General features: G+C 43.4%; 1 protein-coding gene across 2 annotated transcripts in view; it reads right to left on the bottom strand.

The window, feature by feature from the left end:
- The window catches only part of LOC142660751 (uncharacterized), an 85,656-nt gene that overhangs the window by 39,554 nt on the left and 21,813 nt on the right, over positions 1 to 24,289 (bottom strand). For both annotated transcript variants that reach the window (XM_075837714.1, XM_075837624.1), the window contains exons 2-4: positions 21,337 to 21,500; positions 20,710 to 20,895; positions 20,502 to 20,580 (exon numbers count right to left, since the gene is read on the bottom strand). In XM_075837714.1, coding sequence (XP_075693829.1) covers positions 20,502 to 20,580; positions 20,710 to 20,895; positions 21,337 to 21,414 — 343 coding nt within the window. In that variant the 5' untranslated portion in view covers positions 21,415 to 21,500. The remainder of the gene's footprint in view (positions 1 to 20,501; positions 20,581 to 20,709; positions 20,896 to 21,336; positions 21,501 to 24,289) is intronic.

Here is a 24,289-nt window from a genome sequence, read left to right as displayed (position 1 = left end):
TGTTCTGCTGGGAAAACTTGGGTCCTGGCATTCATGTGGATGTCATTTTAAAACATACCACCTACCTAAACATTGTTAGAAATGAAGTACCCCCCTTCACTGCAGCAGTATTGCCAAATGGCAGTGGCCCCTTTTACCGGGATAATATGCCCCTGCCATACTGCAAAGATTACTCAGGAACAGTTTGAAGAACATGACAAAGAGTTCAAAGTGTTCAGTGCTCAAAGTGTTGACTACAACTCCAAATTCCCCAGATTTTAATCCAATTGATCATGTGTGGGATGTTCTGGAAAAACAAGTCCGATCTACGGAGGCCCCACCTCACAACGAACAGGACTTAAAGGATCTGCTGCTAATGTCTTGGTTCCAGATACCACACGAACCTTCACTGGTCTTGTGGAGTTCCATGCCTCGATGATTCAGAGCTGTTTTGGTGGCACAAAGAGGACATACATAATATTAGGAAGGTGGTTTTAATGTTATGGCTGATGGGTGTATATCTTAGGCTCTGTGCAAACCACGTTTTGAGCCTTTCATCAGATTTACACGTCGGGAAGACTCCCGACATATACCTTAGACGGAAGGCTGGAACGTATCCCACTGTTTAGACATACAGTGGGATACGCTGCCTATACAGCCACTGTCCCCCTGGAGGCAGCGCTTCACTGAACAATAGACAGTATAGGGAAATAAGGGTGCTTTTTACTACTCCCATCAGGAAGATGCGGTCAGTGTAACAGAGTGATCACCCCAACTTGCATTCACCTCTTTTATACTCCTTCTTGTTCCCCCATATACTATGTTAAGTTTATAGAAACAATGCCTGTCATGCTGTATGTACTGTAGTCTGTTCCCCTTTTGCAGCCTCCTAGTTCGGTGAGTATGTATTGTGCCCATCTATGAGGTGTGGGCTGGAAGTGGGGAGTGTTCTTGTCCGCGGCATGAGCACAGCTAGGTAGACATGAATAAGCATGGGCCAGCGGGGGGGGGCACAATATATTCTGCTGTGCTGGTGTGGCGAGTTGGAGAGGTCACATCCACCATGCACACTGCAAGCTCTATTGTCTCTGTTCTAGCAGAGGTTATTCACGGAGCAACATTAGGTCAAGCCTTTCCTTATTCGGAACCTCCGAGGCAGAGCGCTAGTATTGCAAGGATTGAGTTTGCCCACGAAAGCTCCAATGACGTCCACTTATCCATTTAATAGAATCCGGTGTCAGGATTCCCATTCTGGTGGAGGCCAAAAAGATGGTTTAGGGAGATACCTCAGGTAATGGTATGGCCATAAGATTACGGATATACAGTACATAGATATCAAAATAATCTTATGGGCCATTAACAGATGTGTATCGACTACGCATAATATGGTGGCAATGTATACTGCAGAAAATACAACTTAACTCTTTTTATTGTTCATTTGGTTCCTAAATGTAAAATGAAGCAACTTTCTAAATAGTCTTCATTAAAAATGTCATACAATTTGGCTACTATAGAGTCTGGGTAAATCCTACAGACAGTTGGTTACTTCCAAATATTAACTCAAATCCGTCATGCCACCGCTCCTGCCGGCTGACTCTACCACTTCCTTTTCTCAGTGCTAGAGATAGCAGCATGTGGGGGGTTATACATAGCAAGTCCAAGTATCGAGAAATCCTCTTTATAGCCTGTGTGCTCTCCCCCCTATCTTCACTGTGATACTAACAGCTTGTGTGATCTGCCCATCCTGATCTTGCCTGTACAGCCCTCACCCTTTGCTGCTATCTCTACCACTGAAAGAAGAGAGGGGGGAAGCAGTTGAGTCAGCCATTAGGAGCAGTGCACTAAAAGATTTGAGTTAGAATTTGCAGGTGAACAAATGTCTACAGGAGTCACACAAACTCTACAGCAGACAAATGGTAGGAAATTTTAATGAAGACTAGCTACACTTTAAGCAACTTTCTAAATAAACATTCGACAAACTTCTGAGATGGAAGTTACATGTCAGTGACATGTCAGAAGTTTGAATTGGTGGGGGTCCGAGCACGAAGACCCACACCAATCTCTAGAACGAAGCAGCTGAACCACGCGTGTGAGCGCTCAGCCACTTCGTGTCTGTTCAGCTATTTCCGGAAATAAATGTATCGGTGTACGGAGTCAATAGAAAGTCTATGAGCCCGTACTCCGATACATCGGCTTTCCGAAAAAAGCCGAACAGACACGAAGCAGCTGAGAGCTCACACGAGTGCTTCAGCTGCTTCATTCTAGAGCTTGGTGGGGGTCTCCGTGCTCAGACCCCCACCAATACAAATCTTCTGACATGTCTCTATGACAGGGCAGAAGTTTGTCGAACGTTTGGCTACACTTAAATTTTGAATTGAGGAAGAAAATGAACAATAATAAAAAAAAATGTGGTTAAAAGTTGTACATATCCTTTAAAATGAATCTGTTAGTAGGTTTGAAGCCACTAAGCCACCAGTATGTCATCATGAAGCCGGAGTTTTGCATTCTAAACCTGCCTACCTCAAAATAGGACATTTAGGGAATGGTTAGTAAAGTAAATTACAACTTACTGGAAAACGTCCAGCAGCATCGGGTGAATGCACATATGAAGCCAAGGTCACTACACTTCGTTTAGTGTGCATGCGTAGTGTACTGTCCTCTGCTTCATGTGCGCAAAGCGCATTCGCCGGATGTCGCTCCCGGACTCATTTCTGTGAGTTGTAATTTACTCTACTAACTATTCTCTAATCGTCTGTTTAGGAGGTAGGAAGGTAGCGAACACTAGACCCCCGGCTGTATATCGGTATGCTGGTGGTTTAGTAGCTCCAAGCCTACCGACATGTTCCCTTAATTATTATCGGCTGATCAAGGTTTCTAAGGGGGTGTAAACCTCTACTGTGATTGGATATCAATGTATTTCTGTTATTAATTATGGTATACAATCTGCACGTCCTAAAAAAGTTAAATCAAAACGGAATCTTAAGGGTGTCTCTTACACAAGGTTAGAAGCTCATACCGCAATAATTGGTCTTCGGACATACTCTATGACAGAGGGTTGAAATTAACCCAATCCAGCATCGCTCCTTACATGTTCTGCATGGACAGGAGGAAAAGCAAGGAACGTGTGTTTGGAGCTTAGGCATCGGCTCCATCAGGAACGTCTGTCACACCTTCAGATTTTTCTGATTCTGTGTGTGTGTGTGTGGGGGGGGGGGGGGTAGAACTCACAGGTTCTCTAGCAGTCCGGGCAGGATTTTTGCAGTTCTTCACATGAAAATACTGAATGAGGTCATAAAAAACATTATGTGATAGGGGAACATAAGAGACCGGACACATCCACACTAAATGGATTGACAAATCTCCTCAAAAAGGGAAGCTAGTCCAGAGAGTAGCTGTGCACCATGGATACTGCTGCTGAAAGCTCAGACGTCAGATTATATTGCTGGACAAAAGTGCGGGGATGTATGTAATATTATACGACTGCCATATAGTGTTGGTGTTCATTTGTAATACAACGCAAGTCGCTCTTTAACCCTCTCACTGCTTGTCCGCAGCTGTGGCAGGAGGAAAAGTACACTACTGTTTATCCCGAGTACAGCTCGGACAGTAGTGTTACTGCAGGGGGAACGGCTAGTAATAAGCAGAGTCTCCCTGCACAGTAACATTAAAGTTGAACGGTCCATGACCACCCTGACCAGGTATTCTAGTGTCCTGTTGCTGGATTCCTCATGTTCAACCCCCGTGCTACTCCATTCCAATAAAACGTTTAAAACAAAAATGTAACAAAGTGTAAAGAAAAATAAAAGAATTAGATCTTTACACCCACACTGTTCAGCCTATTTTTACTTACAAACCCTAGTAGTCAGAGGAAGGCAAATAAAAACAATCTTTACACGGCAGAGACCCAATTCTTCATAAAGTGAAAAATATTTAACTGTCCCCGGCTGACAAAATCGGACAGATCCCTGGATACACATTCTACATTACTACGAGTGACCCTGTATATCGGGTCTTACAAGTAAGATATCTAACCCTTTCTTACACTGCACAGGCATGGCCCCCTCTTGCCACTGTCTCGAGGGCCATTACCAGGACCGTGTTTCGCTTCATACGGGGTTTGAAAATGGACAGAGTAAAGCAGACTGTTATGTACAAGGAGCCCAGCAAAGGTGGGAAGGTTATACCCGACATCCCCACTCTGCTGAGGATCGCTTTTGTATGCGACTGTGTTCGTAGGACTCCAAGGACAGCAAACAGCTCTGCAGGCAAGGCCATGCCCGTTTCTTCCTCCTTCCCCTCTGGCGAGCTTTTGGCTGGGACAAGTGGGACAGCTCCTTCCCTTACAACTGGCACGCTCCCTGGTTCCATGGAGATGTTGTCCAGTTTGCGAGGGAGCATCAACTGGAGGGTCTTAAGCCCGACTTGTGGAAACCTAAGACGATCCACAAGCACATCAGAGCAAAGGACTTGCCGGAGTCTGTTCCAGGGCTTTATGCTGACATGGAGACTATTTGGACTAACGTGTCATCCGGCAGGTTGACCAATGGGCACAAGGACATTTCATGGAAGGCCATCCAGAGAGGACTGCCTCTTAGTTCATTCATGCATGCCCGCAACCTGTGCAAGACCCGGTACTGCCCCAGGTGCCCCTTCACAGAGGAAACATCTTTGCACATTTTCTGGAGGTGCCCCTTTGCACAGGGTCTGTTGAAAGCCTTGGAACACGAACTCAAGGACTCCGCTCCCAGGAACAGACTGTCATACCGCTCGGTACTTTATGGACTATTTCTTGGGATTAACACTGATGGAACAATCCAGGAGACCTGGCGCATTATAAACTGTTTTAAGGACGCTATTTTGTTTTCCAGGGACCGTTTAATTTTGCGGAGAGAGAGTGTGTCCGTCCAGGACTGCCGCAGGCTGATCCACAGCCTGCTGAGAGACTATTCCACCTGGGACAGCCCGGATGTCGATGAGGAAGAGGACTGATACTCCCCTTCCCCCCACTCTCCCTTCTTGTGTGTTGTCTCTCAATAAAGCTTCGGGCCTGTGATTTCCCCCTCCCTACCCTATCACTTGTCTGTAATGCTTTATTGTTACCATTAACCCCTTAAGGACACAGCCTAGTTTGGACCTTGGCCCATTTATCAAATCGGACATATTTCACTTTATGTGGTAATAACTTGGGAATGCTTAAACCTATCCAAGCGATTCCGAGACTGTTTTCTCGTGACACATTATGCTTGATGTTAGTGGTAAAATGTGGTCGATATATTCAGTGTTTATTTGTGAAAAATTGCTAAATTTTTTTGACCAGGATAAATTTACTTCTTTTCTGTGTTTCCCATGAGAAGTCCGGGTAGATAGCAGTACTTTCTGAATTAAACATCAGTGTCCATTTACTCTCGTGTTCCTGAGTATCTTCTCCCGGTCCTCAAAAGCCAGTAGTTTGAGTAGTATCGGGCTAGGAAAAACCACCGCTATTGGGGGACCTGTTGCGACTCTATGAGCACGTTCAATCAACGTCCTAATACAGAACTTCATGTAGCCATTTAGTAATAAAATCCCTAACACATATCACTACCTTCCGATTTCTCTGGAATACCTAGGAGTCGCAAGTTTTTTCTCCTTGCGTGATCTTCCAAAATCTGCAGCTCGTCCTGCAGAAAACAAGACCTCACATGACTACAATCGTGAAAAATAAAGTTACGTGCAATAGAATGCAGGGGGGGGGGAATAATTTTACTGGTTTTTTTTTTTGTTTTTTTTTTAAGGCTCGCACATAAAAAAAAAAATTATTATTCTTGTAAGTGCAGAATTGTTTAACCCCTTCCCAACATCCACCGCATATATACGGCGCTGTCGGGAAGGGGTTGTACGGAAGCCGTTGAAGACCCGCCTCCGTAAACAACTGACATCTCTAATATACTGCCCTTCGATACAGTTTCGATACTCTGCATCCCCAAACGGTTCGATACTGTTATTTCATGTATTTCGATACTTAGCAGTGCGGCCGCACAGCTCAGTATTGTAACATATGAATGTAGGAGAGCAGGGCTGCGGCTGTGTGATACAGTCATTGCCCCGCTCCTGAGTCCTGATAACAAGTGCACGGGGTCAGGATGATGTGATGCGGCCAGCGCTGCACTAATGAGCGGCGGCACTGAAAACAGAACATGGCAGGCGCACTGCAAAACACCTCTATGTACTGTCTTCAGTACCTGCGCCGCCGCTCATTAGTGCAGCGCCAGCCGCATCTCCTCATGCTGATTGCGCACGCACGTCCTGTCAGGAGCGGGACAATGACTGTATTACACGGCCGCAGCCCCGCTGGCGGAGATCAGAGAAACCTCTCATTTCCGCCGTTATTCCCGTGAATGCTGCGATGACAGCATTGAGGGACATACCATATATGGCCGGACAGCCCAGGGTCCATTGTAGGACCCCAGGGCTGTCCTACCATATTTCCAGTTAGGGCATACTTAGGTATGTCCTAACAACTGCCTGTGTACTATCAATACAGAGGCTAATGTACTGTAATATAGATATATGCCAGTACATTAAAGTTTAAAAAATAAAGTAAAAACAAAGTAATGTTAAACAAAAAAAATACACATACACCTTTTTTACAATAAACATTAAAATAAGTCTCAATACATAAAATATACACATATTGGGTATTGGCGCGGCCGTAATAACCTTCACAACAGCTTTTTTGCATCATTTCTGATGTGTGCGCTGTAAAAAACTTAAATAACTGCTTTTTATCACTTATTGATGTGAGGCACGAGGTGTGATGAATTTAACCTCCATGTGCCTCACATTAATAGTAATTAACCCCATCCTGTACCTTACATATTAACCCATTATGACTGAGAAACATGAAGGGGTTAATTACTATTAATGTGAGGCACGTGGAGGTTAAATTCATCATCGCACCACGCGCCTCACATCAGAAAATGGAAGAACTTTTTTTTTTTATTACTGTTGGCAAAGTATCGAAATCGATACCGATACTTTGTGTAGTATTGCGAAGTCCAAATTCTGGTATCGCGACATCCCTACCCGCCCAGTTTACATATACCCTGATGTACTCCGCCCAGCTTACATATACCCTGATGTACTCCGCCCAGCTTACATATACCCCCCCCCACTATAAACTGAAATACCAGTAATACTCAAACAAAACTACTACCAAGCAAAATCCATGCTCCAAATGGCACTCCTTCCCTTCTTAGCCCTACAGTGTGCCCAAACAGCAGTTTACGTCCACAAGTAAGGCATTAGCATACCCTGGGAGAATCCGCTTTATGATTTATGGGGTAAGATTCTCCAGTGGCACAAGCTGGGCACAACATATTGTTCGGCGAATAGGCATATCAGTGGAAAAATTGCGTTTTTCACTTTGCATCATCCACTGCGTATTAATTTCTGAAAAACACCTGTGGGGAATAAATTCTCACTACAACACTTGATAAATTTCTTTATGGTGGAGTTTCTAAAATGGGTTAACTTTTTTTTGGTACATATGGGGTTTTACAAAATGCGACGTGCTGTCCACAAACCATTCGTGCAAAACCTACGCTCCAAAAGTCAAATACCACTCCTTTTCTTCTGAACCCTCCCATATATGTAAACAGCAGTTTATGACCACGTATGGGGTGTTACTGTACTTGGGAGAAATTGCTTTACAAATGTTGTGGTACTTTTTCTACCTTATTCTTTGTGAAAATTAAAAATGTTCATCTAAATCTACATCTTATTGGGGAAATTATTCTTTTTTTTTTTTTTTTTCATTTTTACAGCCTAATACTAATTAATTCAGCAAAAAAACTCTGGGGTCAAAATTCTCACTATACCCCTAGATGATTCCTCAAGGGGTGTAGTTTCCCAAATGGAGTAAACTTTGTGGTGTTTCCACTAAACTAGTACTATAGGGGCTCAGCAAATGTGACATGGCGCTCAGAAACCATTCCAAAATCCAAATGGCGCTCTTTCCCTTCTGAGCGCTACCATGTGTCCAAACAGTCCTTTATGACCACATGTGGGATACTGTTTTACTCGGGAGAAATAGCTTTACAAATCTTGTGGTGCTTTTTCTCCTTTAGTTCTTGTAGGTTTAGCAAATTTTTTCATTTCCACATTTAAAAAAAAAAACAAACAAAAAAAAAAACTGCTGATTTTCATTATTACGGCCTACTTGCAATTTCTGCAAAACACCTGTGGGGTCAAGATGCTCACTATACCCCTAGATAATTTCCTCAAGGGGTGGATTTTCCAAAATGGGGTCACCTGTGGGGGGGGGGGTTCCACTGTTTTGTCCCTTCAGGGGCTTTGCAAATGCGACATGGCCTCTGCAAACCATTCCTGCTAAATTTGAGCTTCGAAAGTCAAATGGTGCTCCATCCCTTCTAATCCCTGCCGTGTATCCAAACAGCCGTTTATTACCACATGAGGGGTATTGTTTTACTCGGGAGAAATTTCTTTACAAATGCTGTGGTGCTTTTTCTCCATTAGTCCTTGAGAAAATGAAAAAAAACCAATTAGCTAAACCTACATTTTCTTTGAAAAATTTAGATTTTCAATTTCACAGCCCACTTCCAATAATCTTTGCAAAAAAACCTGTGGAGTCAAAATGCTCACTATACCCCTCAATAAAGTCCTTGAGGAGTGTAGTTTCCCAAATGGGGTCACTTTTGGGGGATTTCCACGGTTTTGGCACCGCAAGACCTCTTCAAACCTGATATGGTGCCTAAAATATATTCTAATAAAAAGGGAGGGCCCAAAATCCCCTAGGTGCTCCTTTGATTCGGAGGCCGGTGCTTCAGTCCAGTAGCACGCTAGGGCCACATGTGGGATATTTCTAAAAACTGCACAATCTGGCCAATAAATATTGAGTTACGTTTCTCTGGTAAAACCTTTTGTGTTCCCAAAAAAAAAACTGCAAAAAAAATAAATGAAATTTGTACATTTCACCGCCACTTTGATTTAACCCCTTAAAGAGGCACTGTCACCAAATTATAAGCGCCATATCTCCTACATAATCGGATCGGCGCTGTAATGTAGATGACAATAGTGGTTTTTATTTTGAAAAACGATCATTTTTTAGCAAGTTATGAGCAATTTTATATTTATGATAATGACTTTCTTATTAGACAACTGGGCGTCTTTTTACATTTACCAACTGGGCGTTGTACAGAGGAGTGTATGACGCTGACCAATCAGTGACCAATCAGCGTCATACACTTCTCATTGTTCCAGTGTGACTGTGCAGTGAAAGAAGCTGGTCGGGAACAATGAGAAGTGTATGACACTGATTGGTCCGCGTCATACACGGATTAGAGCACTTATAAAACTTTAGTGACAAAGGTATTTTTTTAAGTTTTTTCATCGTCGCATTCCAAGAGCTATAACTTTTTTATTTATTGCGTTGACATAGCTATATAAGGTCTTGTTTTTTGCGGGACAAGTTGTATTTTTTAATAGCACCATGTTGGGGTACATATTATTTATTGATTAACTTTTATTAACTTTTTATTGGGGGGGGGGGGGTAGAAAAAAAACTGACATTTTGCAACTCTTTTTCGCATCCTAAATCTACGCCGTTTACCGTGTGGTATAAATAACACACTAACTTTATTCAGCGGGTTGTTACGATTGCAACGATACTAAATTTGTATAGATTTTGTACGTTGTAGTACGTTTACACAGTTAAAATGCTTTTTTTTCCAAATCATGTTTTTGTGTCTCCATACTTGAAGAGCCATAACTTTTTTATTGTTCCGCCGATGCAGTTGTATGAGGGCTTTTTTTTTGCGGGACGACTTGTAGTTTTTATAGTTACCATTTTGGAGTAGATGCGACTTTTGGATCACTTTTTATCAAATTTTTTTAAGTCACGATTCACAGAAAACAGCAATTTTTCCATAGTTTATTTAATTTTTTATGGCGTTCACCGTGCGGGTTAAATAATGTAATAGCTTTATAGACGCGGCGATACCAAATATGCGTAACTTTTTTTACTTTAATTTGGTTTTTTAACCGCTTCCCGACCGCCCACAGTAAATTCACGTCGGTACTTGCTGGGCTCTGTGCAGCGCCAACGTGAATTCACGGTGGGTGTTAAAAGCGCGATCCGGGTGTCTCAGAGTAGGGCTGACACCCGGATAGCGCGGTTATCCCCTGCCTCTGGTCCCGGAGACATGATTGGGACCTAATTGGTTCAGGTCCCGGTCATGTGATCGCAGGTAAAGTTTGCTGTAGTAACAAACTGGAAAGTTTGTTGCTACAACAAACTTTACCGGGGACCGATTGCAGGTGCTGCAGTCGGTTAGAAGGCAAAACTGGAGGCCATACAATAGCCCCCGGGTCTGCCATGCACGGCAGCCTATGAGAACCAGCCAGAGGCCGGTCCTCATAGGCTTCCTGTCAGTGTGACTCTCAGCGTCACACTGACAGTTTATAATATGTTACACTACCTAGGTAGTGTAATGTGTTATAGCAGCCATCAGTGCTGCAGGTCTTCAAGTAACACAAGTAAAAAAAAAAGTAGTAATAAAAAGGTTTTATAAAAAAAGTGTAAAAACAAGTTATAAGTTACAAAAACAAAAAGTCTATTATAGGAAAAAAATTAAAATGTTAAAAAAAGTAGACATATTCGGTATCACCACGTTCATAACGACCCAAACTAGAATAATATTTTTTCCGCACGGTGAACACTGCAAAAAAAATTAAAAAGCAAAGTCGGAATCGCTATTTTTTGGTCATCAACCCCCAGAATAAAAAGTGATCAAAAAGTCGCATGTACCCCAAAATAGTACCAATAAAAACTGCAACCCGTCCCACAAAAAACAAGCCCTTACACAGCTTTTTTGACTGAAAAATAAAAAAAGTTACAGCTCTCAGAATATGGTGACAAAAAATAAATAATTTTATCGAAAAGTGATTTTTTTGCGCAAACGCCACAAAACATAAGATATACATATGGTATCGCCGTAATTGTATCAACCCGCAGAATAAAGTAAAATGTAATTTATAGCGCACGGTGAACACTGTATCAAAAAAATAAAAGACAGAAAAAAAAAGAAAAAAAAAAAAAAAAGACAGAAAACATTGTCAGAATTGTTTTTTTTGTCACTTTGCTTGTCAAAAAAAATCTAATAAAAAATGATTAAAAAAAATAAGTCACATGTACCCTAAAATGGTTCCAATGAAAACTACAGATTGTTCCACAACAATTAAGCCCTCAAAACAGCTCCAGTGAAGAGAAAAACAAAAAGTTCTGGCTCTCAGAATATAGCGACAGAAATTGTGCAGTGTCCAAAAGCGGATAAGATTGAGCGCCATTTATCAGTGCGACACTGGCCACATATCTGCGGATTATTTACCGAATTATTATACCCTTTTATTATGTCCTAATGTACTCTGCACAGATTACATATGCCCCCACATTATAAACCGAAATACCAGCAAAACCCCAAACAGAACAGTTACCAAGCAAAATCTGCACTACAAAAGTCAAATGGCGCTCCCTCCCTTCTGAGCCCCACAGTGTGCCCAAACACCAGTTTACGTCCACATATATGATATTTTATATCCAGGAGAACCCGCTCAACATTGTATGAGGTATTTGTCTTCAGTGGCACAAACTGGGCACATCATATTGTGCATTAAAATGCCATATCCGTTAAAAATTTTACATTTGCTCAGATCACTCCGCTCTCATTTTGTCATTTGCGGTTGGTCCCCCAGCTGACTCCAGAATATGGAGACTGCATCCGGCCTGGCTGTCCTCTCCTGAGGTTCGGTCAGAGGTGGCGGCCGCTCATGACTCATATTGGGATCATAATTCCTCATTTCCGGACCCTTTGGTAGTGTGGGATGCATATAAAGCCACTGTTAGGGGTGCTTTTACGGCAAGAGTCGCAAGGTGTAGAGCAGTGTCCAGAGAGAAGGAGAGGTCGCTGATAGAGGAGAGTCAGAGAGCGGAGAGAGACTATATTGCAGATCCTTGTCCAGGTACGAAGAGTCGGTGGGCAGGGGTCCTGAGGGAACTATACACTATACAGGTTGAACAAACTAAAAAGCGGGTGCTGCATACGGAGGCAAGGGTGTTTGAATTTGGTGACAAAAATGGCAAACTTCTTGAATACTTGGCTAGGTTGGAACGCCCGTGTGCCTCTGTTCCATCTATCCTTTCTTCTGCGGGGAACTCTCTGTACTCTCCCTAAAGACTTGAATAAAGTGTTTAGTGATTTTTATGCTGAATTATATAGTTCCAGATGTAGTGGGCTTCCGGAGGATATAGAACGCTTTTTGGATGACCTCCCCCTGTGGCGTTTGACTGATGCGCAGGCAGAGGAGTTGGACAACCCGCTTACAGAAGATTAGATCACTGGTGCGATTCAGTTGTTGCCATCTGGTAAAACCCCCGGATTGGATGGCCTTGGGGCTGATTGGTATAAGGATAGCTGTGAGGTTGTGGTGCCCAGGCTTAAGGAAGTCTATTCTGCTGCTCTGGAGATGGGGGTTCTGCCAGCATCTATGAGGGAAGCCCTAGTAGTGGTGTTGTTGAAGCCTGGGAAGGATCCGACTCTTCCAGATTCCTATCGGCCCATTTCGCTAATTAATTCAGATGCCAAGATACTTGCCAAGATATTAGCCACCAGATTAAACAAAGTTATATTATCCCTCATTCATCCTGACCAAACAGGCTTTATGCCTGGGAAGGGTACGGATATTAATGTACACAGGTTGTTTCTTAATATTGATGCTGCACAATATGATACCTCCCCTGGGTTTGTTCTCTCTCTGGATACATATAAAGCCTTTGATTCGGTTGAATAGCGGTATCTCTGGATACTCCTTTCCCGTTTAAATTTTGGTCCAAGATTTATTGATCTTGTCCGCCTGTTATATGAACAGCCTGTCGCTAGGGTGTTGCAGGTCGTGTCTCAATTTACGTATCTTGGGGTGCGGATTTCCCTTAATTTGTTACGCTTTCGTAAGCTTAACCTATCTCCCTTGGTGGCCTCTACTGAAAAGCAGCTAAACACTTGGAGGAACCTCCCCCTCTCCTTATATGGTAGGATAAATCTTTTCAAAATGATATAATCTGCCTAAATTTCTTTACCTCCTACATATTTGTCCGGTTATTTTGTCCAAACTATTTTTTGGCCACCTGGATGGGATTCTGCGTGGGTACTACTGGCAAGGGGGCACACCTCGGTTTAGTCTCCATCTTTTGCAGGCCCCAAGTGGATGGCGGCACCCAACCTTTACCTATATTATTTGGCTTCGCAGCTGGCGCTGGCTCACTGGTGGATTAATATTGACCTAAGTAATGCGGCCACGGCGCTGGCTGGAGCAATCATGACCTCCTAGGAGAGTCTTACCAACCTCTTATATAGGTTTAAATCTTCGTGTCAGGCGCCATTACCGTTAAAAACTATAGTTAATGCCTGGAGGAAGGCACAGTTATTAATAAGAGATGCTGCGGATTCTTCTGTTTCTCCTAGGACTCCGTTATGGAACAATCCATGGCTGCCTCACCTGATGTCCCTGCCGGGAGCGATGATGTGGGCTGGGGTAGGGGTTCGATTCTTAGGCCAAATATACTCTGTGGACAGGTGTTTTGTTTCATTCTCTGAGCTAGAGGAGAGGTTTGGGGTCTCGAGGAAGGGGCTTTATCATTATCTCCAATTGAGACATGCCTGCTCGGCCCAGTTTGGATCTGCCATGCCAGCTCTGGGGTTTTCCAGATTGGAGGACCTGCTCGGCACCCCGGACCTTCCTAAGACCCTTACTCAGACATATGCCTTGTTGCTATCCTCTGTAAAACGACCCTTTGATAGGGCATTCCTGGGGTGGAAAAGAGATATCCCTGATTTGTCGGAGGAGGAGTGGAGGGAGGTAGAGCATTCCTTCTTTGATACAGTTGTTAGTGCTCGTGATTTTTTAATACAGTCACGGTTCTTACACAGAATTTACTATACTCCGGTTAGACTTCAGAGAATTGGGGCCTCTGGGTCGGACAGCTGTTTTAGGCGTCAGTTGGATGTTGGCACGTACCTTCACTGTGTATGGTCCTGCCCTAGGATTTCACTATTAAGGGTTGTAGAGTTTCTGCATGATAACTTTTGAGTTTCCCCGGGTTCTCTTCCCTCAGGTGTGCCTCTTGGGCATTATGAATGAATTAGTACAAGGCTATTATGACAAAATATTTTTTCGATTTGTTTTGTTCTGTGCGAGGAAAATTATGATCATGGAATGGAAGGCCACGGTGTGTCCTAGCCTAGAAAATTGGTTGCAATTGGTAAATAAGTATATACCCTTATATCAGAAGTTATACATTAGCAGAGGGTGCCTCGATAAATTCGGGAAGATATGGGCTAGGTGGATGGAGATCTCGGACACTGCTGTCTAAATTCCCATGTGTGAATGATGTCTGAATTGTTGTCTGTCTTGTCTGTTTTGGGCAATAATGAAGGTCACATGCTGATCCTGTTCTCCTTGCAAAAAACTAATATGCTCATGTGATCTGTTACGTTTACATGCTGGCTTTTGCATTGTAACTGTATTATTCTCCGTGATGATTGTTATTGCCAACTAGTGTGGTTGGTCAGTAAGCTATGTTTGTTTTTGTGTGCAATTTCACATTTGTATTTTGAGAAAAGTTAATAAAGAAAACCTTTAAAAAAAATAATATATTTTTAATTTGCACTTTGCACCACCCACAGCGGATTAACGCATGTCGTGGTGCGGGGGGGTTATATATGGAGCGGGCTCATGTGCTGCGCCCGCTCCATATTCTGCAGGTGTCAGCTGTGTATTACAGCTGACACCCAGGACTAACAGACAGGAACAGCGATCGCGCTGTTACAGGAGCCTGTAAAAATGATATTATACTGCAATACATTAGTATTGCAGTGTATTGTACCAGCGACCTAATGATCGCTCGTTCCAGTCCCCCAAAGGGACCTTTGGGATGTTTCCACTGTTTTGGTACCTCAGGGGCTTTACAAATGTGACATGACACCCGAAAACCATTCCAGCTAAATTTGAGCTCCAAAAGCCAAATGACTATGAGCACGGTCGGTGCTTGAAACGCGTAGGCTCGGGCACACGCCCGCACCATCAACCATCCTGGGACTGCGTCTCGTTCTACATTTTATATCTTCTATTGCCAATAAAAGTGGGATCCACGTATCCTTTTTATCCCGACACAGCGCTGGATCATTTCTCCTTTTTTCTTGCAACTTCCACCGTGGGCCGTCGCGGAGATCCGTGCGAGGTGTCAGGCTGGGACGCAGGATTTGGTGAGCTGGAGGTTTCTCCCCATTTTTTCCAAATATTGTTCCTTCCTTTCCGAGTCCTGCCGTGGGTCCAAACACCAGTTCATTACCACATATGGGGTATTGCTGTAATCAGGAGGAATTGCTTTACAAATTTTGGGGTGATTTTTCTCCTTTATTCATTGTAAAAATTACAAATTTCTATGTTTTTTCAGAAAAAAAAAAATCGATTTTAATTTTCACGGCCTAATTCCACGAAATTCAACAAAAAAAACTGTGGGGTCAAAATTACTAACTATACCCCTAGAAAAATTCCTTGAGGGGTGTAGTCTACAAAATGGGGTCACTTTTGTGGGGTTTCCACCGTTTTGCTCCCTCCAGGGCGTTGCAAACGCGACATGGAACTGAAAACCAATCCAGCAAAATCTGCGCTTCAAAACCCAAATGGCGCTCCTTCCCTTCTGAGCTCTGCCGTGGGTCCAAACAGCAGTTTAATACCACATATGGGGTATTGCCGTAATCAGGAGAAGTAGCTTTACAAGTTTTCACTTTCACAGACTAACTCCAATAAATATAACAAAAGACCTGTGGGTCAAGATGCTAACTATGCCCCTAGATAAATTCCTTGAGGTGTGTAGCTTCCAAAAGCGTGTCACTTTTGGGGGATTTCCACTGTTTTGGCACTACAAGACCTCTTCAAACCTGACATGTTGCCTAAAATATAGTCTAAAAAAAAAGGGAGGCCCCAAAATCCACTAGGTACTCCTTTGCCTCTGAGGCCTGTGTTTCAGTCCATTATCACACTAGAGCCAAATATCAGATATTTCTAAAGACTGCAGAATCTGGGCAATAAATATTGAGTTGCATTTCTCTGGTAAAACCTTCTGTGTTACAAATGAATTTCAGCAAAAAAAATAAAAATTGTCAATTTCCCCTCCACATTGCTTTAATTCTTGTGAAGCGCCTAAAGGGTTAAGAAACTTTCTGAATGCTGTTTTGAATACTTTGAGGGGTGCAGTTTTTAATATGGGGTAATTTATGGGGTCTATCTAGTACATAAGGCCCTCAAAGCCGCTTCAGAACTGAACTGGTCCCTGTAAAAATAGCCTTTTGAAATTTTATGAAAATGTGAGAAATTGCTGCTAAAGTTCTAAGCCTTGTAAAGTCCTAGAAAAATAAAATAATGTTCAAAAAACGATGCAAATATAAAGTAGACATATGGAATATGTGAAATAGTAACTATTTTGTGTGTTATTACTATCTGTTTTACAAGCAGATACATGTAAAATTAGAAAAATCATAATTTTTGCAAATTTTCTCTAAATTTGTGTTTTTCACAAATAAGCAATGAATTTATTGACCAAATTTTTCCACTATCCTAAAGTACAATATGTCACGAGAAAACAATCTCAGAATCGGTTGGAAAAGCATTCCAAAGTTATTACCACATAAATTGACACGTCAGATTTGAAAAAATGGGGCTGGTCCTGAAGGCCAAAATGAGCTCGGTCCTGAAAGGGTTAATAGTAAAGCAGTTTATAAGGGGAAAAGTGGGTTTTTAATATTTTTTCACTTTTTTTTTTTTATTAACTTTATTAAACTTTTTTTTTTCACTTTTGTTCTGGTCCCACTAGGGGACTTTAATATGCGATCATCCGAACGCTATTATAATACTCTGCAATAATTTTGTATTGCAGTGTATTACTGCCTGTCCATTTAAAACGGACAGGCATCTGCTAGGTCATGCCTCCGCCATGACCTAGCAGGCATTCACTACAGACAGACCTGGGGGCCTTTATTAGGCCCCCAGCTGCCATCGGAGACACAGACACTCGGCGATCTCATCGCCGGGTGTCGGTGGGATGAGAGGGAGCTCCCTCCCACTCTTCAAAACCACTCAGATGCGGCACACACTATTGAGCACCGCATCTGAGGGGTTAAACGGGTGAGATCGATACTAATATCGATCTCACCCGTTCGAGCAGGGCCGCCCCCAGCCCTCAGCTACCTCTGGCAGCTGAGAACAGGGAGATTTGACATTTCCCTGCTCTGTTTATTTATTCTGATGCAATAGTCTTTTTACGGCGCTGCATCAGAATAAAGCCCATTAGTGGCCACTGTGAAAAGGCGTATTGGCGGTCACTAACGGGTTAATTCCTGTGAAACGCCTTAAGGGTTAAAAACTTTCTAAATGCTGTTTGAATACTTTGAGGGGTGTAGCTTTTAAAATGGCGTGACTTATTGGGGGTTTCTAATATATAAGGCCCTCAAAGCCACCTCGCAACTGAATCAGTCCCTGAAGAAATAGCCTTTTGAAATTTTCTTGAAAACGTGAGAAATTTCTGCTAAAGTTCTTAGGCCCCATGCACACGAACGTGCTTTTGCGGCCACAATTCCCCATAAAAATCCACGGGAGAATTGCGGCCCCATTCATTTCTACGGGGCCATGCACACGACCGTGTTTTCAACGGTCTGTGCATGGCCCAGGGCCTGGACCGCAGAAAGAACTGACATGTCTTATTACGGCCATGTTCTGCAGTCCAGGCTCATAGAAATTAATGCACGTGGCCATGTGCACGGCCCGCGATTTGTGGGTGACACTCTGCGGCTGTCCGACCCAAAAATCACGGCCGTGCACATACATGGCTACGGTTGTGTGCATGAGGCCTAAGCCTTGTAACATCCTAGAAAAATAAAAGGATGCCAATCTAAAGTATAACTATGGGGGATGTAACTTAGCAGCTATTTTGTGTGGTATAACTATCTGTCTTACAAGCAGATACATTTTAATTTAGAAAAATGCAAATATTTCGCTCAATTTTGGTATTTTTCATAATTAAATATGGAATGTTGCGAGCAAATTTTGCAGGTAACAAAGTCCAATGTGTCACGAGAAAACAAATCTCAGAATCGCTTTGATAGGTAAAAGCATTCCGAAGTTATTACCACATAAAGTGAAACGTCAGATTTGAAAATGAGGCTGTCAGGAAGGTCAAAAGTGGCTAAAGAGGGAAGGGGTTAAGTCCATGTGCAGGATAGTAGACTCCAGAATTAGTAGATCTCACACCGAACATCTTTCCACACGATTGTCATGTCCGCTGTTCCCACATGGTAGAACTTTACACTCCTCTTGTTGCAGAGATTATAAGAGCAGCTCGGATCAGTCACTGGTTATATAAGAGAATGTTCACACATGGAGAAATGGTGGCAGAAATGTATGTGATTGTACAACTAATCTGAATGTGGTTAGTTAAAATCCATGCACCTGCTGCAGAAACAACATTCAGTTATATGGAAACTACACTGTGTTCCAAATTATTATGCACATTGGATTTAAGTGTCATAAATATTGAATTATTAGTTTTTCAATTAAACTCATGGATGGTATTGTGTCTTAGGGTATGTTCACACGTAGTCAACAAAAACGTCTGAAAATCCAGAGCTGTTTTCAAGGGAAAACAGACCCTGCTTTTCAGACGTTTTTTTACCAACTCGCATTTTCCGCGGCGTTTTTCGCGCCGTTTTCGCGGCGTTTTTTACGTCCGTTTTTGGAGCTGTTTTCATTGGAGTCTATGAGAAAACAGCTCCAAAAACGTCCAAAGAAGTGTCCTGCACTTCTTTTGACGAGGCTGTATTTTTACGCGTCGTCGTTTGACAGCTGTCAAACGACGACGCGTAAATAACAGGTCGTCTGCACAGTACGTCGGCAAACCCATTCAAATGAATGGGCAGATGTTTGCCGACGTATTGGAGCCGTATTTTCAGACGTAAAACGAGGCATAATACGCCTCGTATACGTCTGAAATTTGGCCGTGTGAACATACCCTTAGGGCTCTTTGGATCATTGTAATCAATCTCAGACACCTGTGATAATTAGTTTGCCAGGTGTGCCCAATCAAAGGAAAAACTACTTAAGAAGGACGTTCCACATTATTAAGCAGGCCACAGCTTTCAAGCAATATGGGAAAGAAAAAGGATCTCTCTGTTGCCGAAAAGCGTGAAATAGTGCATAACTTGGACAAGGTATGAAAACATTGGATATTTCAAGAAAACTTAAGCGTGATCATCGTACTGTGAAAAGATTTGTGGCTGATTCAGAGCACAGACGGGTTCGTTCAGATAAAGGCATAATGAGGAAGGTTTCTGCCAGACAAATTAATAGGATTAGGAGAGCAGCTGCTAAAATGCCATTGAAAGGCAGCAAACAGGTATTTGAAGCCGCTGGTGCCTCTGGAGTCCCACGAACTTCAAGGTGTAGGATCCTCCAGAAGTTTGCAAGTGTGCATAAAGCTATTATTCAGCCACCCCTAAACAATGCTCACAAGCAGAAACAGTTGCAGTGGGCTCAGAAATACATGAAGACTAATTTTCAAACCGTGTTGTTTACTGATGAGTGCCGTGCAACCCTGGATGGTCCAGATGGATGGAGTAGTGGATGGTTGGTGAATAGCCACCAAGTCCCAACAAGGCTGCCACGTCAGCAAGGAGGTGGCGGAGTCATGTTTTGGGCTGGAATCATGAGGAGAGAGCTGATAGGCCCCTTTAAGGTCCCTGACAGTGTGAAAATGACCTCAGCAAAGTACGTAGAGTTTATGACTGACCACTTTCTTCCGTGGTACAAAAAGAACCGTGCCTTCCGTAGCAAAATTTTCTTCATGCATGACAATGCACCATCTCATGCTGCAAAGAATACCTCTGTGTCATTGGCTGCTATGGGCATAAAAGGAGAGAAACTCATGGTGTGGCCCCCATGTTCCCCTGACATGAACCCTATTGAGAACCTTTGGAGCATCCGCAAGCAAAATATCTATGAGGGTAGGAGGCAGTTCACATAAAAACAGAAGCTCTGGGAGGTTATTCTGACATCCTGCAAAGATATTCAAGCAGAAACTGTCCAAATACTCACAAATTCAATGGATGCAAGAATTGTGAAGGTGATATCAAAAAGGGGTCCTATGTTAACATGTAACTTGGCCTGTTCAGTTTTTTTTGATTGAAAGAGCTTTTGATTTCTGTAAATATGACCTCCTGATGCTGCAAATTCAACAAATTACCATTTACAAATTACCAATTACTACAACAAATCTGTGAACATTCCCTAGTGCAGCACTGCAGCAAAGCAAGGAACAGGTGATCGGAGATCAGGAATCACATGTGTATATGCTGCACATGACAAAGTTAACACTTCAAAAAAATAAACAAAACAAAAATATCTCGGTCTCTTCTTACCTTGTGATGTGCGCGGCCTGTAGTTCTCCATCATGACCTCCTGGTACAGATCCTTGTGTCCTTCTAGATACTCCCACTCCTACATGGAGAAATAGACAGTGACATCCTGACACCTTATAGGAACCTGACACACACAATGATACAGTCATCACCCAGACACCTCCAGTGCTGTTACTGTAGAATTTCCCAGCATTCCCAGCAGTGTCACCTCTCCAGTCAGCAGCTCCATCATCTTGTAGATCAGTTCTAAGATCTTCTTTTTATTGTTCTTCTCAGGTATCCGGGAGTGAGGGGGAGGCTCTGTGATGGCGCTCGGACTACTGCTCCATCCTCCTGACTCATGGATGATGGGAGTCGTACAGTCACCCGATGTCTTCTTCACTATTGTGTATTCCTGTGTATGGAGAGAGACACTTAAAGAACTGAACACAGTATTTCCCCCTCAGTAGAAAGAGGGAGATTGTGACCCCGCTGTATACAGCTCTAGTGACCCCACATCTGTAATACTGGAGACCTCACCTACAAGAAGACATTGAGAAAATAGAACGAATGGGCTACTAGATGGACCACGTGCTCTCCTCCTGCCGTCATCTTCTATGTTTCTATATAGATGTCATCCTGGTTCCTTGTCATTCTCATTGCTCTACAACATTACTATTGCTGCATTGGTGACATGACACATAACTGACCATATTGGTGGCTGATGTTCAGCTTCTTGACGTCACTTGGAAGGTCTGGACGCTGTTATACCGGACACTGGATACTTCCTATTACTTCCTATTATGTATTGTCCCTTCCCTATGTGTGACTTGTTCTATAATGTAGAAAAGTTTACCTCTCCGCTCAACAGGTAGATGATCTCCAATGTGAAGTCTAATATTCTTCTGCTCATCTCATTCCTGTCCTTGTCCATCCTTGGTGGGTCATTCAGGAGAAGGATCGTTGTGGAGGAGAAGATGAGAAAACTGGAGGAACTGGAGGATCTAGTACTGCAGACGTCTTTATGAAGAAAGGAGAAGATGGAAATCATACAGGGGACAACATCATGTGTGACATACAGAACCTCACTTATTGATCATTGAGAGAGAGAAACATCTTCTCAGAGCAGTCACCACATGGAATAAAGGGGTACTCCCAACACGGACATTTCTCCCCAGGATATACCAGAAATGTCTGATAGATGCGGCTCCACCTCTGGCCGTGCTCGGCTGTTTCTGGACCTCCTATACAAGTGAATGGAGAGAGTCGTGCACATGTGTGGTCACCTCTCCATTCATTCTCCACCTGTATGTAGTTATCACCTCACCAGGCAGGTCGGGGGACCCCTGTTCTCCACAGAGGTGGGACCCCCATATATCAGACATTTATGGTATATCTCTCAGGTGAGAAGAGTAAAATGAAGTTATTCCCCCTCCAGACAATGAAGACCGTACACCCTGACACCGAACTCTGACTCCAGCCTGCACAGGACACCCGTGCAGGACTTAGACTGGGCCGTCGTGAAAAGGCGATGGCCTAGCCTAAGGTCCGTTAGTGGCCGCCGTGAAAAGGCGTATTGGTGGTCACTAAGGGGTTAAAGCTGTGCCAAATAAGGTCTGATTACTTTGTATCTAAGTTATTTCTTACAAAAAAAAACTGCTGGGGTCTCTTTCACCAATTAAACACTTGATCCAATATTTAAGGCTTTGCCCCTAAACAAAAGTTCTTCGATTTCAGAGAGTAGGAATAAAATATAAGCGGTGATGGCCTCCGACAGGGTCTCCCCACAGGTTCAAATCCTGTTCACAGCGAAGCATTTTATAAAAAGAGAGAAAAGACCTTCCAGAAAACTTTAACAAACGTGAACGGCCTTATTTCCATTCTTTCAGCATTTCCGGTCTCATGTACCAATTAAGTGTCAAAAAAATAAAAATGAATCATGCTGCAATTTTCCCAGGAAGAGAACAATTTCCATTCTCTCACTCAAAAACTTAAGATCAGACTAGTCTCTTTCTCTAGGCCACACGTCAAAACATAACGCCCGTGGGCCGAATCCGGCCCGCCACCTGATTTTATGTGGCCCGCGAGGTCCGCTGCATGTAAAAACCTGAATCAGGTCCTCAGATCTTTCCTGCAGCGCAACAACAGCAGGACTTCGAAGTCCGCAAAAACAGGTGTTTTTTTTCTGCCGTACGGCAGAAAAGAGCACCGTCCGGGATTTAGTTCTCCCAGAACATTGCACTGCACCAAAAAGGACATACGCCAAAAAGGGAAGAGTAATCGGCCGCGGGCATATTTTCAATCTGAAAATATGCAGGGCGCGGCCAAGTAAGTCTGAGTGAGGTCAGGTGACTGGAGTGGTCCATTCCCGGGCCGGCACTGACCTCACTCAGACCGCTGCCGCGTAACCTGCTAAATATTAGCAACAACAGGCAGAGCGGTAAGCTACCGCGCTCCGCTCTGGTACATATATGGCCTGGGGCTCTCTGGGCCCTATGTGTGGCACTCAAGGCAAGAGGGGGTGTTTGACGCTTTCTACAGGGACTGTGTGTGTGTGTGGTGCTATCTACGGGGGGCTCAACTGGGGCATTATTACGGTGTGGGGGCACGGTTACTGATGGGGCACTTTTATTGTGACGAGCACTAAAGGATTATTATTACCATCTGGGGCAATGTGGATTAATATAAACTAGCTTTTATACCGGGCATTGCTCGGGAGGTTGACTTACGGTATAGATAGAGTAAAAGCTCACTATTTAAATACCCAATTAGGTGTTGTAAGGCCCCATGCAAACGACCGTAGAATTCGTCCGTAATTACGGACTCATTCACTTCTATTGTCCATGGACACCTTCCTGTATATTTACAGGAAGGTGTCCGTGCCGTAGAAAGGCTCCGCAAAAGATAGGACATGTCCTGTTTTTGCTTTTTACTGACCGTGCTCCCCTACTTTATATGGGAGCACGACCTGCATAATAATTAGAGAGTATTAAAAGTTAACTTACCTGCTTCTTCCACCAGTCCGGCCTCCCGGGATGACGTTTCATCCCCGGTGACTGCTGCAGCCAATCACAGGCCAATCACAGGCTGCAGCGGTCACATGGACTGCCGCATCAGCCAGGGAGGTCGGACTGGATGTCAAGAGGGACGCGTCAACAAGACAACGGTATGTATGAACTTCTTTTACTTTCAAACGCTGCGGAAACTCTGCCCGAAAGGGCTGCCCCTTCTCTTTATCCAGCACAGAGAGAGAAGGAGCTGCCAATTAGTGCAGAGAAAACGGGTCCGTAAGTACAGGTGGAATACTGGTGACACCGGACCCAATGTTATTGGAAGCACCATTAAATATCCTTAACACTATGATCATATGATTAAAAAAATTTTTATTCCCTGTAGGAAATAAAAGTACTAAGTCAGTGCTCCTAGACTAAACTACCAAGTGGTGGATGAGGGACGGGGACTTCTGATTCATGCCCATTTGGCATAATTTTTCCTCATCTTTACCATTAGTCCCTCCATCGCGTCTCCATGCATTTTAGTCCCTCAATTATACGAGACAGGACAACTGTCCTGCCTCTGTGTAAACCCGCTGTGGCCAACATCGCAGTGCTGCTGTGTTAGGCAATTCAGCGAGGAATGATGTACGTTGCAGCCAATTATGGGATGCCAAGTCAATAGGGGGCGGAGCCTGTCAGTGCAATCTGTTACCTGGGGAACGCGTGTCCAATCACAAATAGCTATTCCCTGATTTTAAACCAATGAAAAATCGGGCTTCAAACAAACAAACTTTCGAAAATATATATAAGATG

Source organism: Rhinoderma darwinii, chromosome 1 (assembly GCF_050947455.1).
Source record: "Rhinoderma darwinii isolate aRhiDar2 chromosome 1, aRhiDar2.hap1, whole genome shotgun sequence".
Taxonomy (NCBI): Eukaryota; Metazoa; Chordata; class Amphibia; order Anura; family Rhinodermatidae; genus Rhinoderma; species Rhinoderma darwinii.
Note: the sequence above shows the minus strand (reverse complement) of the source record. Positions and strands in the feature narration are given on the sequence as shown.